General features: G+C 38.8%; 1 protein-coding gene across 3 annotated transcripts in view; it reads right to left on the bottom strand.

Annotated features, from left to right (window-relative positions):
* Positions 1-20,094, bottom strand: part of LOC126248991 (carnosine N-methyltransferase) — a 171,581-nt gene that overhangs the window by 87,510 nt on the left and 63,977 nt on the right. For all 3 annotated transcript variants that reach the window (XR_007545580.1, XM_049950567.1, XM_049950566.1), the window contains exon 4: positions 14,899-15,062. Coding sequence is in view for 2 of the 3 variants with exons in the window: in XM_049950567.1 (XP_049806524.1) it covers positions 14,899-15,062 (164 nt within the window). In the remaining variant the exon portion in view is untranslated. The remainder of the gene's footprint in view (positions 1-14,898; positions 15,063-20,094) is intronic.

The raw sequence follows: 20,094 nt of genomic DNA, 5'->3' as shown, positions 1-20,094 counted from the left end.
TAAGGACCCTCATCCAGAAGACATAGACAATGACTTATTGGAGGAACAGATGGTTGTGCATTTCTGTTGTAGTAAAAGTCACCTCCAGTTGCAGCCTGTGTGCACTTCGTTACAAGCTACTGGCCAACAGTCTTCCCTACAGTCTTCAAGTAAGTGTGTTCACGAGCCGTATCCAGAAAGTGTGTCCAGAAATTTTTTGTATGGCTTGCTGAGTCACCTTCAGTCAGGTATACAATGCAGTATTTGGTTTTGTAATCACAGAATTCCATGGTGGCAGTCCCGCCACTATTGGCCCAGCCCTGGCCTGTGATGCTATCGGGCACTGACCTTCTTGTCAGCAGTTCAGTCCTGTTGACACTGGGCCTGTTGTGGCAGGGTGTCATCTTGGTGTCTCTCCTGTCAGTGCTAACCCTGTCAAGGCCAGCCCTCCTGTCACTGCCAAGTCTGTCAATGATGACGTCTGCCCCATTATCCATCCGCACGCAGCTGGCCCTGTCCTGGCTGGCCCTCATGTCATCACTCAGTCCGTCAATGACAACATCAGCCCTGTCTTCAGTCCATCCATCACTAGACCTGTTCCAACTAGCCCTCCTGTCATTGCAAAGCCTGTCAGCGATGATGTCATTCATGTGGTCAGTCTTTATGTTGCCAACACTGTCATGGCCAACCTTCCAGCCATCGCCATGTCTGTATGCAACAACATCCGTCCCATTGTCAGACTGAAAGTCGCCCTGCCCTACAGTTGTTGGCAAGTTGGTTTGCGATGCTCTCAGTCCTGTAGTCAGTATGTGAGTCACCAGCCATGCTTGCTCTCCAGTTATTGCCATGTCTGTTTGCGATGACGTCGGTCTGTTCATCAGTCTTTGTGATGTCGGCCCATGGCCATCGCCAACCCTGCCAATGCTGATGCCAACTGTCTAGTCAGTGTATTGATTGCTGATCCTTCCAGGGCCAGTGCTCTCGCTGGCACTGTTTCTGCGGTCAGTCCAGTTGTCACTACTGGCATCGCTGTGACCACCCACTTCTACTGTCATTGCCGACCTTGCTGCTGGTCTCACCATCCTGGCTGGTGCCACCAATCCTGTCCTGTGTTCTTCTGGGCACTGGATTATGCCTTCGTGGAAGTTTCGCTGAACGCCCCTCCGGCACCCGGCCTTTTCTTTTGTTGCCCGTGATGGCCAGTCACTGTTCCCCTACATGCTTGATCTGTTGAAATCATTTTCTTGCGTTAATCAGGTGTTCAATTCGTATTTTCATGTAACTGGTGCTGCAGTTGTCATAAAATATTTATGTACTTTTTCTATTCTTGTGTAGATCCCACAGGTCCTATGCCCCATGCTCAGCAGTTCAGCAGTCTTGTTCACTGAATCTTGTACTCAGAAGTTTATACCAATTCGAGGATTCTCATTAGATATATTGTTTTTAGTTCTGTTCAATTCCGTGGACTTGAATACCAGCTGTTGTTTATTATTTCATAGTTTTTCTGGAGATTCCTGTTGATGGTGAAAGAAAAGTCAAGGGAGACGGTTTGTCACTAATAGCTGCTGTCACTCATCCATGTGTCTGGGCCAATCCAGCACCTCCTTGTCAGGATCCAGCACTTTATCCAGCTCCAGTACCTTTGATAGCTCTTGCACCATCTTCTGTTCACGTCCACACATAGTGTCTTGAAAGGTTTTCAACTGGGTCGTCCTGGCTGGCTGCCATGCCCCATCTCATCAGCTGGCCCAATGCTGCTGCACTGCTTCGCACCTTTGCCACACAGCTACAGCCATGGTCGGCCTCCTTCAAGATGGCTTTGTCATCTCTTTCATAAGGGGAAAGGATGTTACCTATCAGCTGCAGACCACACACATACACTACTAGTCTGACATCTCTGCCCTGCTGGGTTGCCTACCCATTACCTGCAAATGTCTCTCTTCCAGAGATTGTGTATTTATACAAGACTACACAGTGCTGTATACAAATAGTATGTTTATATTCTGTTTTTTATGGGCTCCGCCAGGGGGCAACAGCTATGTTTCTGAGTAGCACACACACCAGAAAGATGGCAATGCTGCTACCAAAGAACAAGCACTCACCTCACATCATTTAATCACAAACATACTTCCACCAGATGTGTATGTAAGACCAAGCACAGCCTCCAGAAGGCCATTTCAGATCAGTTCAGTTGTTCTTGCAGTCCCACACCAGGAGCTGACTACATTAAGAGCTCATCAAACAAAACTATTAGTATCAGTCATGTCATAAAACACTTTGGAGTAAAAATGTGAAGAAATATAAAGTGGAACAAGCACAGGGGCTCAGTAGTACATAAAGCAAAGGGCTGTTTTTGATTCATTGGTAGGATACTATGAAACTGTACACAAATGAGATAGACTACAAAACATTCAAACAACCAATGCTTTAATCCTGCCCAAGTGTGTGAGCACATGTCACATCAGACTAGAAGTGGTCATCCAGCAAATCCAAAGAAGAAAAGTGTGAGTGGTCACAGGTTTGTTTGTCTGGTTGGGTAGTATAACAGAAATTTTGAACCAACTGCTTAGAAAACTCCAAGAACTCACTTTCAGGGCAGACACTATAAATTGTGGAAAGGGAAGCATGACATACTATTAGTTATAAACTTTATTGGGTGATATATTCCTTTTCATCCCCCCCACCCCCCATGAACCATGGACCTTGCCATTGGTGGGAAGGCTTGCATGCCTCAGTGATACAGATAGCCGTACTGCAGGTGCAACCACAACAGAGGGGTATCTGTTGAGAGGCCAGACAAACGTGGGGTTCCTGAAAAGGGGCAGCAGGGGAAACTACAGCCGTAATTTTTCCTGAGGGCATGCAGCTTTATTATATGGTTAAATGATGATGGCATACTCTTGGGTAAAATATTCCAGTGGTAAAATAGTCACCCATTCAGATCTCTGGGAGGGGACTACTCAGGAGGACGTCATTATCAGGAGAAACAAAACTGACATTCTACAGGTCGGAGCTTGGAATGTCACATCCCTTACTTGGGCAGGTAGTTTAGAAAATTTAAAAAGGGAAATGGATAGGTTAAAGTTAGATATAGTGGAAATTATTGAAATTCGGTGGCAGGAGGAACAAGACTTCTGGTCAGGTGATTACAGGGTTATAAATACAAAATCAAATATGGGTAATGCAGGAGTAGTTTTAATAATGAATAAAAAAATAGGAATGCGGGTAAGCTACTACGAACAGCATAGTGAATGCATTACTATAGCCAAGATAGACGCGAAGCTCACACCTACCACAGTAGTACAAGTTTACATGCCAACTAGCTCTGCAGATGACGAACAGATTGAAGAAATGTACTATGAGATAAAAGAAATTATTCAGATACTGAAGGGAGACAAAAATTTAGTAGTCATGTGAAACTGGAATTCAATAGCAGGAAAAGGAAGAGAATGAAAAATAGTGGGTCAATATGGAATGGGGATAAGGAATGAAAGAGGAAACCGCCTGGTAGAATTTTGTACAGAGCATAAATTAATCATAGTTAACACTTGGTTTAAGTATCATGAAAGAAGGTTATATAAGTGGAAGAGGCCTGGAGACACTGGAAGGTTTCAGATAGATTACATAATGGTAAGACCAAGATCTAGAAACCAGTTTTTAAACTGTAAGACATTTCCAGGGGCAGATGTGGACTCTGACCACAATCTGTCTGTTATGAGCTGTAGATTAAAACTGAAGAAACTGCAAAAAGGTGGGAATTTAAGGAGATGGGACCTGGATAAACTGAAACAACCAGAGGTTGTAGAGAGTTCCAGGAAGAGCATTAGGGAACAACTGACAAATATGGGGGAAAGAAATACAGTACAAGAAGAATGGGTAACTTTGAGAGATGAAATAGTGAAGGCAGCAGAGGATCAAGTAGGTAAAAAGACGAGGGCTAGTAGAAATCCTGGGGTAACAGAAGGGATATTGTATTTAACTGATGAAAGGAGGATATATAAAAATGCAGTAAATGAAACAGGCATAAAGGAGTACAAACATCTGAAAAATGAGATCGACAGGATGTGCAAAATGGCTAAGCGGGGATGGCTAGAGGACAAATGTAAGGATGTAGGGGCATATATCACTAGGGTTAAGGTAGATGCTTCCTACAGAAAAATTAAAAAGACCTTTGGAGAAAAGAGAACCACTTGCATGAATATCAAGAGCTCAGATGGAAAACCAATTCTACGCAAAGAAGGGAAAGCAGAAAGGTGGAAGGAATATATAAAGGGTTTATACAAGGGTGATGTACTTAAGGGCAATATTATGGAAATGGAAGAGGACGTAGATGAAGAAGAAATGGGAGATATGATATTGCATGGAGAGTTTCACAGAGCACTGAAAGTCGAAACAAGGCCCCAGGAGTAGACAACATTCCGTTAGAGCAGGGCTTAACAACTGGCCGGTTTTGAGCGCGAGTACTCGCGTCTGCTCAGGCACGTGCTCACAAGCAGGAGCAAGGTCGGGAACGGTGAGGGAGGGGAAATGCGCGCGCACGTTTGAATAGGGCCGCGGCGTGCCTATTGAAGTCGCCGGTGTGTAACCCCAACCATGCTTTCGCAGTTCAACCCCCATTGGGAGGAATTGTATCTGTTTACAGAAAAAGATGGTGTTGCAAAATGTTTAGTATGTCACAAAACGCTGAATTCTTTTAGGAACATTATATGTCGTACCACGCGAAAGACTACGGAAGTGGAAAATGTGATGGACCAGATCGTGCACAGGAAGTTATTAAACTTAAAAAGAAGCTATCCAAAGAAGATCTGGACGACGAAGAAAAATCAACTGAGGCAGCTCTCGGAGTGAGTTACAAAATTTCTTTGCTTTTAGCAAAATCCCTGAGGCCCTTCACTGATGGCGATTTAATATAAGAATGTTTGGTAGTTGCAGCGGAACATTTGTGTCCATCTCAAGTTGAACAGTTTCGGATTGTGCCATTATCTAACATGACCATTATGCGTCGCATACAGGACATGGCAGACGACGTCCAGAGCCAGCTTGCAAATATCTGTAAAGATTTTATGGCGTATTCTCTAGCTCTGGACGAAAGTGTTAATATCACTGGAACAGCGCAGCTTTGCCATATTTATTAGAGGTGTTAATAGAGATCTTCGGATGAGGGAGGAGCTCCTCGATGTAGTAGCCATGAAGAACACTACAACCGGAGGTGATATTTTAAGTAGTGTTGAAGAAAGTGTTGAAAATACAGGATTGTCGTGGAATTCTTTAGTTACAGTGTCTACAGACGGTGCACCAGCGATGACAGGGAAAAAATCAGGTTTCATTGCGCTGTTGAAGGAGAAAATGCAAAAACTTACGGTGCCGAATGAAATAAGGGGCGTTCACTGTGTGATCCACCAGGAAAACTTATGTGCAAAGAGTATCACTCTAAAAAATGTGATGAGTGTTGTTGTTCGTACAACTAATCATATAAGGAAGCATGGGCTACAACACAGGCAATTTAAAAGCTTTCTTGAGAATGTAGAAAGCCAGTATGGTAGCCTGCCTTATTACAGCGAGGTCCGCAGGCTTAGTCGTGGCGAATTATTAAATCGATTTTTTTGCCTATTAGATGAGATAAATATGTTCATGAAAATAAATAACATGTGTGTTCCTGAATTGAAAGAGGCTTCATGGAAATGTGATCTCGCGTTCTTAGCAGATTTAACTAGCCATCTGAATGCTTTGAACATTTCACTACAAGGTAAAGATCTGCTAATTACTCATTTCATAGATCGAATACGAGCTTTTAAAATGAAATTGACACTTTGGGTGAGTCAGCTGGAAACAGGAAATCTAGCTCATTTTCCTAAATTATCATCCATGCAAGATGTTCACAAAGACTGTGAACGTTATTCACATAGTTTAGTTGCCCTTAAAGAAGAATTTGATCGACGCTTTCAAGATCTGACAGCACTAGACAGTGATTTTGATCTGTTTTCCTCTCTATATTCAGCGAATATTGAAGAGATTCGTCCTGAGCTGCAACTAGAAATTATTGACCTGCAGTGTGGCAGAGAATACAGAGACAAATTTCAGAACAAGAAAACCATTTTGGAATTCTACAGACACTTCCCTCAGGATAGAGTTCCTCGTTTGCACAAACTGGCGGCTATAATAATATCAATGTTCAGTTCCACGTATGTTTGTGAACAACTGTTCTCTGCAATGAAATGTAACAAGTCGCGCCTGAAAAACGCATTGTCTGATCGAAATTTAAACTGCACACTGCGCCTATAATGCACAAGAACAATTATTCCGAACATAGATGCAATTGCAAAGGGCAAAAAGTACAAGTTAACCGAGAATCCCACACTTCAGTGACACCTTTTATTGTGTAACAGTTCACAAATTAATACGAATGTAGAGGCATACACTAAGCTAATAAAATTATGTGGCACGTGTATATTCTCCTTTATTTGTTTCATTTGTCACAGTAATAATTAATGAGTGATATCCCTGCAGGTGGCCGCGGATTTACATTAACTGGCCACAGCTGTTGTGTGCCCCACGTGACTCTCCCCACTCTCCGCTCTGGTCCGGTAGTGGGGGTAGCGTGCTCGCGCTGCTCCGTGCTCGGTAGTGGGGGTAGCGTACTCGCGCTGCTCCGTGCTCGCGCCTTGCTGCTCACAGATTGCTGTTTTCTGAAAGTATTTGTATGGAGTGCAGCCCTGTACGGTAGTGAAACATGGACAATAAATAGTTCAGACAAGAAGACAATAGAAGCTTCTGAAATGTGGTGCTACAGAAGCATGCTGAAGATTAAATGGGTAGATCACCTAACTAATGAGGAGGTACTGAACAGAATTGGAGAGAAGAGAAATTTGTGGCGTAACTTGACTAGAAGAAGGGATTGACTATAGGACATGTTCTGAGGCATCAAGGGATCACCAATTTAGTATTGGAGGGCAGCATGGAGGGTGAAAATCTTAGAGGGAGACCAAGAGATGAATACACTAAGCAGATTCAGAAGGATGTGGGTTGCAGTAGGTACTTGGAGATACAGAAGCTTGCACAGGATAGAGTAGCATGGAGAGCTGCATCAAACCAGTCTCTGGACTGAAGACCACAACAACAACATTCCTTTTCATATCATCCAGTGCTAAGAAGGACATTTATTATAAAACTGCAACTGATACATGATTAGCACCCAAAATTAGCATGCCTGAATATTTGTAGAATATTCATAAAACTAATGTGTTGTCATAGATATTCTTAACAACAATTTAGGCAAACAGACAACTAGTGATGTACTATGAGCCACCTAATATGGCCTTACAGTTAATGATACTGCACAATACATATACTAAAGTAATGGAATGAAAAATATTTAAACATGTTGGTCAGCCACTGCAATACACCCTATCTAATAACAATATCCCACAACTGCTCAAAAAATTACTGTATTTGAAGACACGTACCAGCATCATGGAATGTGGCAGGCCAAGAAAAGATAACAGTGACAAGGTTGCCAGGTTACTCAACTCACAACTAGCATAACTCATGTGATTTACTACAGTGGCACTCACCTAAAGATGGCCAGAAGTCTCTGCGCCGAAATATCGTGGCAGGACGTTACTGATATCCGGCAGTTCTCCCATGTTTTTATGGAATAGCTTAACTCATACTTACATAAAATGAACAAGATGAAACATGGGATGTCTGATGCTGTTAGCCCATGACTTTGCTGCAAGTATCAATTTATGTCTACTTATTACCAAATTTACCTCTGTTCAGTCTATGAGATTCACTTTATTTACCCTCTTAACATAAAGCCCTGAGTTGCCTCATTTTATTATTTTGCAGAAACTTAAACTCCTGAGTATACTGAGGTAACTTAAGAACAAACCTTCAAAACATAAAATCCCTCTTATATCCATTTAAGCATTAATATTTAAGTGATGATTTTTCCTTCATGTGGAGCCACAGTCATGCAAAACTTACAGAAAGATTGTTTTGAAGGTCTGTTCTTAAGTTGCCCAAGTATACACAGGAGTTAAAGTTTCTGTCAAAATAATAAAATAATGAAAGTCATCTGACTTGTGTGGTTCCAAACAATTCAAACAATTTTTAAAATTTGTAACACCTGATAGTGGCCTAAGGTTGAAATCTAGATTGTGTAATGAAGCATATCGTACAGTCAAATGGTGGTTATAGCTTTCTGTAAGTGATAGTTAAGTGTTTGGCCGCTAGAGAGCATCCAGTTCTACATTTGTAGCCTGGCTGTCATGTTTTGGTTGAGGTGGTTGCCATTAGATATTCTTTAATGTGTGCAGCATTGGATACTTAGCAACAAAATGTGCATTTTCAACCTGTGTCCTGTATTATTGTTTAGGCAATGTTTCCAAAAAAGGATGGCTCTAGTGATCCTGAGTTTGATATTGAATTTAGCAGCTCAGAAAGTGAAGAAGAATGTGATATTACTTCATTAGAGACTGAAATTGACAACAGTTTGTCAGTTGAGTGACAAGTATTGGCCAGTGGTACGAGATTTATGTCCACAGGAAACCATTGTGAAATACAAGTTTAGACTTCACAGCTACACAGAAACTAAAAAATGACTTCAAGTTGCAGGACATTTTAGTCAAAGCCCAGTGCACAAGTATACTTGAGATTTTATTACTGATGCTCTTCAAAATTTTGTAACTCATTATTTTGAGCTTTAAAAGCTATCTTTATGTGTCTATATGTAATGACATTCAATATAGGATGTTTTTCATTAATAAAAAAAATTTTTATTGTAATTTGAAAAAAAAAATCAATATGTTAAGGGGTTAAGAATGGGTTGAACTGTTTGTGAATTGAGTCTCCTGGCTTACTTGTTTTGTTATTTCTCCTTGGGCTGCCATATTTCATAACACTGGTACTTCTCTTTGCATACCATGATTTTTCAAGCAATTATAGAAAGTTATCATAATATGAGATGTATTGTTTTAGCTGACTCATATGGTTCAATATTATTCGTTCCATTACTTACTTATACCAGATGAAGTGCGCAAGTCATGAAAGTGGGCAAACATTTGATGGCTCATAGGCATTTGTTTAAATTTAAAACAGCTTTGCCATTTAATGAATGCCTTGTGACTATTGACTATATAGGCAATTTAATTTGTGACTTCACTCAGCTATCAAACAGAGTTTTATATTGTATATTCTTTTCATCATTGGATGACATGAAACCGAATACATCACGCATATAAAGTTTATTATTAATAATATGCTGCACTTCCTAGGAATGTGACCATTTACAGAATATTTGTATAGAGTGATACTGAATAAGTTCACAATTATTAATTTTGGCTACATAACAATTGGTTTATTTAAGTTTGATGTGTTGTAGTATTATCAATTTGACAGATTTTATACTTTATTAGGAACTTTCATTCACCATATTATCTATCATGGTATCAGGATGCTACTGTAAATGAAGCATTGTGCCCTAAAACCAGTCATGCAATAAATGAGAGCCGAATGTTGTGGCAACACCCTTGAATGAATTCCCACATTATAAATGGTTACTACTCCACTTGAACCTATGATAGTTAGTTAGTTATCTGTTTCATGGAGCAGCTGAATGATTATTGCATCAAAATGATGTGGAATAAGTCAGTTTACAGGGTACGGATACACAATTCATGTTTGAATTATTCAGCACAACCTTTTGCATTCTCTTTGTTAAGTATGACTAAAACCAATTGTGTGTAAAGCCACCAATTCCATAAATCTTAAGTTTTTCTAAGAGAGTAACATGATCTACACAGTTAAACACCTTGGGAAGATCAAAAAAAAATACTGACTGGCAATATTTCATTATTTAAGGCTTGTAACATTTGGCGAGTGAATCTATAAATCGCATTTTCAGTGGAGCAACCTTACGGGAATCCAAACTGTAACATGGTAAGTGAATTACTTCTATTTAAATGTGGGATTACTCTTGCAAACGTTACTTCCTCCGGTATTTCAGAAAAACATGTTAGTAAGGACTGATAAGGTAAGGAATGAGGAAGTTCTATGCAGAATCGGAGAGGAAAGGAATATGTGGAAAACACTGATAAGGAGAAGGGACAGGATGATAGGACATCTGCTAAGACATGAGGGAATGACTTCCATGGTACTAGAGGGAGCTGTAGAGGGCAAAAACTGTAGAGCAAGACAGAGATTGGAATACGTCAAGCAAATAATTGAGGATGTAGGTTGCAAGTGCTACTCTGAGATGAAGAGGTTAGCACAGGAAAGGAATTCGTGGCGGGCCCCATCAAACCAGTCAGTAGACTGATGACCAAAAAAAAACAAAAGGAAATTGGACAACTAATCATGTAAGTCTTTCTTGTCATCTTTCTTGGAAAGAGGAACAGCTGCATACTTTAATCTGCCTGGAAAAATTCTCTGTGCCATGAAGCACTACATTTATCACTAAGGACACTGCTTATTAAGGAAGAACAAATTTTCAAAATTATGTTTGAAATTCCATCAACAGCATACGAGCTTTTGCTTTTTAGAATTCTATTAATTTCAGTGCAGGATTTTGGTGCTACTTCTATTCACTTCAAGTTTTATAGAATGATAGTCTTAATATATTCTCTTGTTTCTTCAACTGAACTATTTAATCATATTTTTGCTGCTACTTTTAGAAAGTGATTGTTGAAAATACTTGCAACTTTTGAATTGCCAGTCACAACATTGTCATTTAGTTTAATTCTTGTTCTATCTTGTACACTAACTAGTCTGCCTATCTCCCATTTCATGACATCCCATACAGTTTTAATCTTGTTATCTGCATTATTTATTTTGTCAGGACATGCATATTTCTGGACATTTTAATAACTTTCCTTTTTTGTAGAATGCAAATAACGTTGGATCTTGACTTATTCTAGCTTCTATAAATTTCCCTTTTTCTCTTACATTAAATTTTGATTCCTTCAGTTATTCATGGCTTACTTTTTTTAAATGGACTTTCTGGATAACATTTTAGGGAAGCTACTTTCAAATATTGACAGAAATTTACTATGGAATATATTGAATTCTACATTAGCATCTCTTTCTATATATATAGGAGTTGGACAAAAATATGGAAACATCAAAAACAAAACACATTACCACACCTAATATGGTTTAAGAAACCTGTTGGCATTCAAAAGAGCTTCCAGTCACTTCAAAGTCAGGAAATATTGGTCCTGTATGGTTTTCAAGGTGATCTTACACCACTCTTCTTGCAAAACAGTCGCAAGTTCAGGTAATGATGATGGAGATTGATAGCGAACACACACCCTTCTCTCAAAAACAGACCAAAAAGGATAAATAACATTGAGATCTTTGACTGTGGTGGCCAGGATGGATGTGACAATTCATTCTTCTACTCACAAAACCAATCTTGGACTATGTGACTTGTGTGAACAACGGCCCTGTCATCCTGGAAAACATCATCACCACTGGGGAAGAAACATTGTGCCATGGTATGGACCTGATCAGTCAAAATGATCACATAATCCTTGGCAGTAATGCAGCCTTTCAGAGTAACCATGATGCCCATGGAATACTACAATATGGTTGCCCGAATCATCACCAAACCCACACAATGTTTCATTCTTGGGATGCAAACTCGACCAGAAGTTGGAAACAGTGTGAAACAAGATGCATCTGACCAAATAACTTTCTTCCATGGCTCCAAAGTCTAGGTTTTATGGCTTCATCTCCACATTTTCCTGTTACGGACATTTGCATCACTGATGGGTGGTTTTGGAATCCCAGACTGCCCTGTTAGTCCCTGCTAATGGAGTTCCCTTTGTGTTGTTTTGATACTGACAGAGTCAATGAGTGCAACATTCAGTTGTGTGGTGACTTTTGCAGCTGTCATCCTCTTATTTTTCATCACAAAACTCTTCAATGATAATCTGTCATGATCACTCAATATACACTTTCATCTGCATTGTGACACAGCGTGTGATGTTTTTCCACTTTTCCTGTATGCGGTATAAATCTTCAATATGTTGCCACCTACAACACCAAACCCTTCGGCCACCTTGCTTACAGATGCACTCACCATACGAGCACAAACAATTTGCTGACATTTGAATTCACTTAGCTCCAACATAACGCACTCACAACTACACAGAACACTGTTGTGCCCATGACTGACACTTGCAATGTATTGAGGGCATTGCACTGGTGCCATTCATGGTCAAAAACAAGACCACAACCTGCAGGCTTGGCCAGCTCCACATTTTTGTTGAAGCATTTCCTATGGTGTTTCCGTATTTTTGCCCAACCCCTGTACCTCATACCATACCACCTCTTTTCACTTATTCTTAAAACATTGTATCCTGTTCTCATTAATAAGCTTCTCTATTGTGTGTGAACATGCCTCAGGGTTTTAAGGTACTACAGTGTTTATTTCCATTAACAATTTGGTACACATTACTTGTTTCAGCCTATGCATAGTCAATAAAAATGTTATCAATCAGGGTCCTGCTATCCTCTGAACCTAGAGATATGTCACCTACTATCTCCTACTAAAGTTTCACCTCATTGGTTTTCAAATTGTGGCAGAGCAATGGTACTAATTCTGAGTTCTCAGCATTTCAAGGACAGAAAATAGAAACTCCGCTAAATGTATGAGCTCCAGTTTGCTCAGCAGAGAGGAGATCCTCTTAAGAGCACGCATCTGGAACAATAATATTTCATCATCCAATATTTCGCCTGTTATACGTACAACCATCTTCAAAGTGAGTCAGTGACTGACTTAAAACTACTTGATGAATAATATATTGTGGAATAAAATGTACATACATCAGAGATAAGACAGTCAACACAACAGTGCCAGCCATGTGTACAACTTTGTGTGTCTAAGAAGAAAACATAACAAGTGCTGAGTCAGTAAATCCACAGTGCTTGCTATGTTTTATTCCTACACAAATAAAGTTTTATCTGGCATTGTTGCGTAGACTGTCTTATCTCTGAGACATGCATATTTTACCCCACAGTATATCTCTATGTCAAATGGTTTTAATTCAGTCACTGACACACCTCAAAGATAGCTGTACGGTCAACAGCTGATGTATCAGAAGATCAAATACTGCTGTCCTGGATGCATGCCTGAAAGATGATAGCATAACCATGGACAACTTTTAACACTTCGCTGCTACTCTGAACACTACACAACTAATCTTAACTTTAATAGACAGACACTCAATGCTACATAGTAGTCATTCCAAAAAATCTTATATTGAAATAGTAAGGACACCAAGAATCTCAAACAGTACAATCCCTCAATTTCTCATACAAAACAGTTGTATTTTGTAAATCTGAGGCACCGTCACTTTCTTTTCAACTATCAGTTTTGTGATAGAGCCAACCATAAATAGTTTTTTGTTGACTTTTTCTCAAAATAGACGTACCACATAAGCACAAGAGAACTCTGCATTGACAATAATTGTTTTCATAAGAATCTCTGCAACTGAATAACAGAAAACAGAAGTGAAATCATGAGAATAAAACAATTAGGACTCTGAAAATTTTCAGCCATCAAAACACAAGGAAGGAACACAGCTGCAGAAGCATTTAAATGTGTTCCACATAATGTTGTAAATCTTGTGGCTGTGTGAAATGAATGACAAAAGAATCAGCTTTCTAGACAATGACAGGAAGATACAGTAAAGACATGACATGGAAAACTAAGAAGAGAAGGAAGGAAAATTACAGTCTAATATACCATCAGAGATAAAGCCATTATAGGTGGAGTCCTAGCACAGACAGAGAAGAGTATCAGCTTTGCTCATCTAAAAGGAACTGTCTTGGTATGATTTAGGGAATAGAAATCTAGCCATTTCACTCTTAATCATCTTGCGTTGTAAAGGGCAGCACATGAGAAAATGATAATAGGGTAGAAAATGATGGAATTAGAATGATGAGGAGAAAGATCCAAGTTTTACATCTTGTTGGTGATGAGTTAATTAATGATGGAGCACAAGTTAAAATTTGGTAGGAAGAAAATTGCGTCATTTTCAAAGGAACCCTTCCTAGTATTCACCTTAAACAGTTTAGGGAAATTGACAAAACCTAAATCTGGATGACTGGATGATAATTTAAACCACTGCCCCCAATGTAAGCATAATGTGCTAACCACTGCACCACCTCACTTGGTATTTGGAATGGAAACCATGGCACAAAAGCGCAAAGATTTGAGGAGGGGGGAAGGGAGAGAGGGGGAGGGAGAAAACAGGAGAGAGGAGGGAAGAGTGATAGAGGAGGAGAGGGATGGACGGGGAGGGGGAGGGGGAGGGGGAGGGGGAGGGAGGGAGGGAGGGAGGGAGAGGGAGGGAGAGAGGGAGAGAGAGGGAGGGAGGGAGGGAGGGAGAGAGAGGGAGGGAGGGAGAGAGAGGGAGGGAGGGAGAGAGAGAGGGGGGAGAGAGAGAGGGAGAGAGGGGGAGATAGAGAGAGGGAGAGAGGGTCATAGTGTTTAAGGTTTTTTGTAGTCTCCCAAAATTAAGTAAGGTAAAGAGGAAGCAGCCGATTTCCTTCCTCATTCTTTTCCTTCCTGAACAAATGCTCTAACAACATTGTCACTGACAGGAAATTAAACCCCAATCTTTATCTTTATAAAGTAGGTGGCAATATTTCCTAAGTACAACAAACGACACAGAAAGCATTTACCTAAAGCTCGCTCAGTGACACAAATTTGAATACCCATGCAACATAATTCATTAATTTGCTTTAAAAATTTAGAGCAGTTGGTACAATAACATAGTGTGTGTTTTCCTTTCTTTTCTGACGAAGGCTTTGGCTGAAAGCTCAGTGTGTAACAATCTTCTTCTTGTGCCTGTCTGCAATTAAATGTGTCATCTCTATGGTGAATAACATAACTACTCTCATATTACTCACGCCTTTTCAGTGGAGAAATGGTTGTCAATAGCTTCAAGTATTGGTTTATAGCATTGGTCTCGCTCGAGAGCTCCCTCAACAGTCCAATCGCGATACACACTTTTCAATGTTGCCTGCAGCTTCTCAATGTCTTGCCAGGTAGGTGGCTCATCACGTCCACCTCTCTAAAAATATAGCAAAGAAAGCGTAAAGTATTACTTGATGCCAGCAACTTATAACACTTTAAGTTCACAATGTTTAATTTGAGACAGTCACAAAATGTTGACTAAAGAAACTTACAAGTGTTTTCAATAAGATAAATTTAAGAACTATAGCTTTGTAGCATACATGGAAATCTAAGTATTTGGAGACTTTCGGTAGACATCAGACAGAGTGTAAATGGAAAGTTCATTTGGAAGGCACATGTTTACAGCTAAATGCAGAGCTACCTTTACCCTCGGATCATTGCCTACTCAGAACCCTCAATGTACTGAAATTCGTTTATTGTGCAACTGCATTTCTTGACATTATAAGGGATAGTATTTTGGTGCACTTTTAAACATTCATTGAGGCTATCAATTACATGACATGATTCCTTATTGCCTACAACATGAATTATATGAAACCTTCAAATTTCCATAGCATGATATTTGTCACAATTATGATATATCCTCCAGCTCATATAAAACATAAATATAAAACCAAGTATCTCTCGTCTGAGTTGTCCGGCACATATTCTCTGGGATTTTGGTAAATATTTTCTCTTTTGTTTTACACTGTGTAGATGAATCAGCCTACACAAATATTGTTCATCATGTGTTTCATGTAACACATAGTGTTAATGAAAAATGTTGGTCTGCTTCTTTTTATGAACAAAATGGGAGAATTTTATGTGATCATTCAACAGAAAGGTCTCAAATTAATCCATTGCAATATTCGGTTTAGATACACATATTAACAGGAACAGTAAAATATGAAGTATAATCAGTACCCCAGGAGTGAGTGAGTGAGTAGCACTGCTACATAGTGCCAGTAGACAGCACAACACAGGCCAGCACATGTGATGGGGTGACTCAGGATAGGAGGACATGACAAAGAAATATTTACAGAACATCATTTTATGGTGCAACCATCCGCAGCTTAGATGACACATGTTAACGAATTTCTTTAAAAATGTTTTATTAAAATCTTCTAAAAAATTTCTGGAAACCATGTTAGCTGTTAATAATCCTTTATTCCAAGATTATACACGGCCAGCTACGCAACATTGTAATCGCATCTTCAGGTAAAAAAAAAAATCTATGAAAACATATAATGTTGATTTTCAGCAAATTAATAATACCAAACATGTTGGATACCTAAACCAGAAAAAGAGGGAGTGAAATACTTACACAGCTAATTTAACATTAGGCCTTTGAAATAGTACGGTCTCCCAGTGTTCATATGGCACTTGTCATTAGCATTGCCAGTTAAAATGGATGTTGAATAATCCAGAAAAAGAAAACCAAGAATTGGTGGTTTTAGGCCATGTAACAGCCCACTGCAAGTCACACTCTTAGACCTAACAAAGGCAACATAGCGCAAGAAACTCAAAAAACTACAGGGAAACTAACTTACACTAAAGTACAAGAATGATGGCTCAACAGTACTGCAGAATTTGTGAAAATAGCAAAAACAACATATAGTGACTGTGGCTCTGCCTGCAGCAGGAAGGTCATATCACCGCATTAAGGTGTGAACATAACCAAGTGTTGGAGAAAACTGATGTTGGGCAATGTGCCATGAGAGAGCGAGTAAGAAGTAGGGGAATAAAGTGATAGAGGGCATGAAAGTGGCGAGGAAGTAACACTGCTACATTTTTTGTCTATGTAATGACTCCCACCCTTTGTTTCAAAACTGTTACTTTCCTGCCACTCTATCAACATATTCCACTATTTCTTACTTGCCCTTTCACAGCACATTGCCCAACATAATTTTTCTCTGGCACTTGGCCATGTCCATACCTTCATGCAGTGATACGACCTTCCTGCTGGAGACATTTTACAGCACTGGTGAGCCATCATTCCTTTACTTTACCATAAGTTAGTTTTCCAATACTTTTTCAGGTTTCTTATGTTATGTTCCCTTTTTAGGTCTAAAAATGCGACTTGCAGCAGTCAGTTATATGGCCTACACCCACTATTTCTTGGTTTTCTTTTTCTGGATTACTCAACATACATTTTAAATGGCAATGCTTATGCCAAGTACCATCTGAATATTGGGAGATCATACTATTTCAATGGCCTAATGTTAAATAAGTTATGCAAGTATTTCACTGCTTCTTTTTCTGGTTTAGGTATCCAACATGTTTGGTATTATTAATTTGCTCCTAATTGATACTACATGTTTTTGTAGCTTTTTTCACCTGAAGAAGGGATTGCAATATTGTGAAACCAGTCATGTATAATCTATGAATAAAGGATTATCAACAGCCTATGAGTTTCCATAAGTTTTTTAGACGATTTGAAGAAAACATTTTAAAGAAATCTGTTAACAATATTTACAGATAATGTAAGTGTTAAAGGACATGTTTTTAAACCAAATATCACACTATATTAATTTGAGATCACTTTATTGAATGGGCACATAAAACCTCATTTTACAAAATATTTTGTTTATAATAAGAAATTTTTCATTTACATTGGGCTTCTGCTTAAACAAACGCAGTATCAGTTTGAACTGACTCCATCTACACATTATAGAAACAAAATTTTAAATACTTGCAGGAACACTAGGTAAAAATATAACTGATGGGTCTTAGGAAATCACATGTTCTTGATTATTTTTCAAATCAACTATAAACATAAACACAATCTTCTTCTGATTAAGTACAAGTCACAGATAAACTCAAGCCTCAGCTCACCATTCAGGATTAATAGAGTAGATTTATCTTCTCTCTCTCCCTCCCACCCCTGTCCATCTCTTTTGTTTATTACGTTGTACACAAGTCCAATAATTTTATGGCACTGTATAGAACTCACACTGCCATGTCCAATGTGGGTCGCCATCAATTCAGTTTTCTGAGATTGTATTTCAAACACACAAATTCACATCTACTAAGCAAACAAGTCAAGCACAGAAAATCACAAGGCTGATAATTTTCAATGACATGAAGTACACAACTGAAATTCTTTGCAACAGAAGATATAGCAACAATATGAAGGTAAAGTAATGAAAACTTCAGTTACCATCAAATTGAATATGCTATAATAATATAGCAACAGCTTTTACAAAAAAGGAGAGAGATTGGCAAAATAATAACTATTAGATATATGTACACAACATATTAAGGCAATAATAATTCTATTTATCAAGAAGTGACTGGTGAAATAAAATACGGGAAAAAGGACACCACTAAAGTATAGTCTTACTGACGGTACTGGTAGTTTATACGTTAATACACAGGGTGACTTTTTGATGCAGACTAAAATGTCATTTGCAGGAACTGAGATAATTTGCAGACAAAATTTCCTGTTCCATTTTAATTGTTTGGCCAATAGCTCAGTCAATAATTATCAAAGGTTTTTGTTTATAGGTATGACCTTCAGAACCTGCCTGCAGTTAGAATTGGCAGCCATGTGTAGATGTCAGAACAAACAGCCACATGGGAGACTTTCTGGTTCATGTTGTCAATACAAGACAGATATGTACAAGAAAAAGTATGCTACATTCACTTGACAACATTCAACACATAGTGCTGCCAGCCAACCCTGGTGCAAGTAGTGTTTTCAAAGTTACAACCCTCATTTGACTGGTTCATCATCGACACTTTTCATGCATTTTACACCTAATATGCTTCATTTATATCTCTATAATGTGATCATCTTAGGTGTCATTTATGTTCTAAAGAAAAACAGTGATAGCTCCATAAATATTAGTTTGTGTAAAAACTGTACATAACTTTCATTACTTTTCAGCATTATTGGTACAATGTTCGATTTTCTGTACCCATTGAACAGCCAACAATGCACAGATGGGTACTGCACTGAGAAGTACTTGGACAACTATACTTCAGTAACAGATTTGGAAACATACAAGACAGCGGTTTTAGAAGTCCCCCAACAACAAATTTTTCAACTACATTAAGCAGTTACAGGGAGTACAGATAAGAATTAAAAATGACTGGAAGGGATTGTATGAGGAGATTTCAATACTGATTTCATCTGAGATAGTTCTGATCAAGGATAGTTACTAACTCCACTGTCAGACATCAGTTTTGCCAAATCAACTGTTAGAGAGATCACAAGAATTATTTGGTCCTTGAAAAGAAGTAACTCTTCTGATATGGATGTTGTTTTAATCAAAGTACTAAAATCTTGTGCTTGTCTGGATGCACGTGCAATGTGTAACAAGTTGATGAGTCAAGGTGTGTTTCCTGAAAGACTGAGGTATGTGGTAGTAACAGCCATTTATAACAGTTGAGATAAGCAATTATCAAGTATACACCTATATCTTCACATGTTCTCAAAAATTGTTGATAAGTTAACTTACAATATAATATTATATCATCTTATTGAGAATAACATTTCATTACCTTTATCTGGCATCAATAGAGATTTCTCTACTAAAAAAGCAATATATGATATGAAAAACTCAGTTCTGGTATAAATGAACATGGGAAATTAACATGTTGCCATTTTCTGTGATTTTGACATGATATCCAAATGTATATAGACCATAAAATTGTCCTACAGACACTAAAATGGTATCATATAAAGGACATTTCCCTTCCATCAATGGAGTCTCGTCTTGACAATAGAAAACAGATTGTCACATTGACAAATGATGCCAGACAATATGCCACACAATAAAATTGGCAAGTGGAGCATTGGGTTTTTGTGACTGAGGGTTGGTTGAGCTGAAACAATCTTTTTTATTCAATCCTTCAGTTTCAAATTGCTCAAGCATGCAATTTTCGGTTTTTGGAATATGAGAATTTTGACCATACAACATCTTCAGACTGAACTCTGCACAGGACATCAGAGCTCGACACAGCTCAACCAGTGCAGTGTCAATAGCAGCGACATTGAAATTCTTGAGGGTGGAAGACAAATGGAAGGCACAAGTGATTTTGTTCTGAAACAGACCTGAATAACTAATGTGATCTACTGAAAGTTTCAACTTCCTTCTCACTCTGACTAGGAGCACAAATGGTTGGCAACATTCATGTTAAAACAC

This window comes from Schistocerca nitens, chromosome 3, assembly GCF_023898315.1.
Source record: "Schistocerca nitens isolate TAMUIC-IGC-003100 chromosome 3, iqSchNite1.1, whole genome shotgun sequence".
Lineage (NCBI taxonomy): Eukaryota > Metazoa > Arthropoda > Insecta > Orthoptera > Acrididae > Schistocerca > Schistocerca nitens.
Note: the sequence above shows the minus strand (reverse complement) of the source record. Positions and strands in the feature narration are given on the sequence as shown.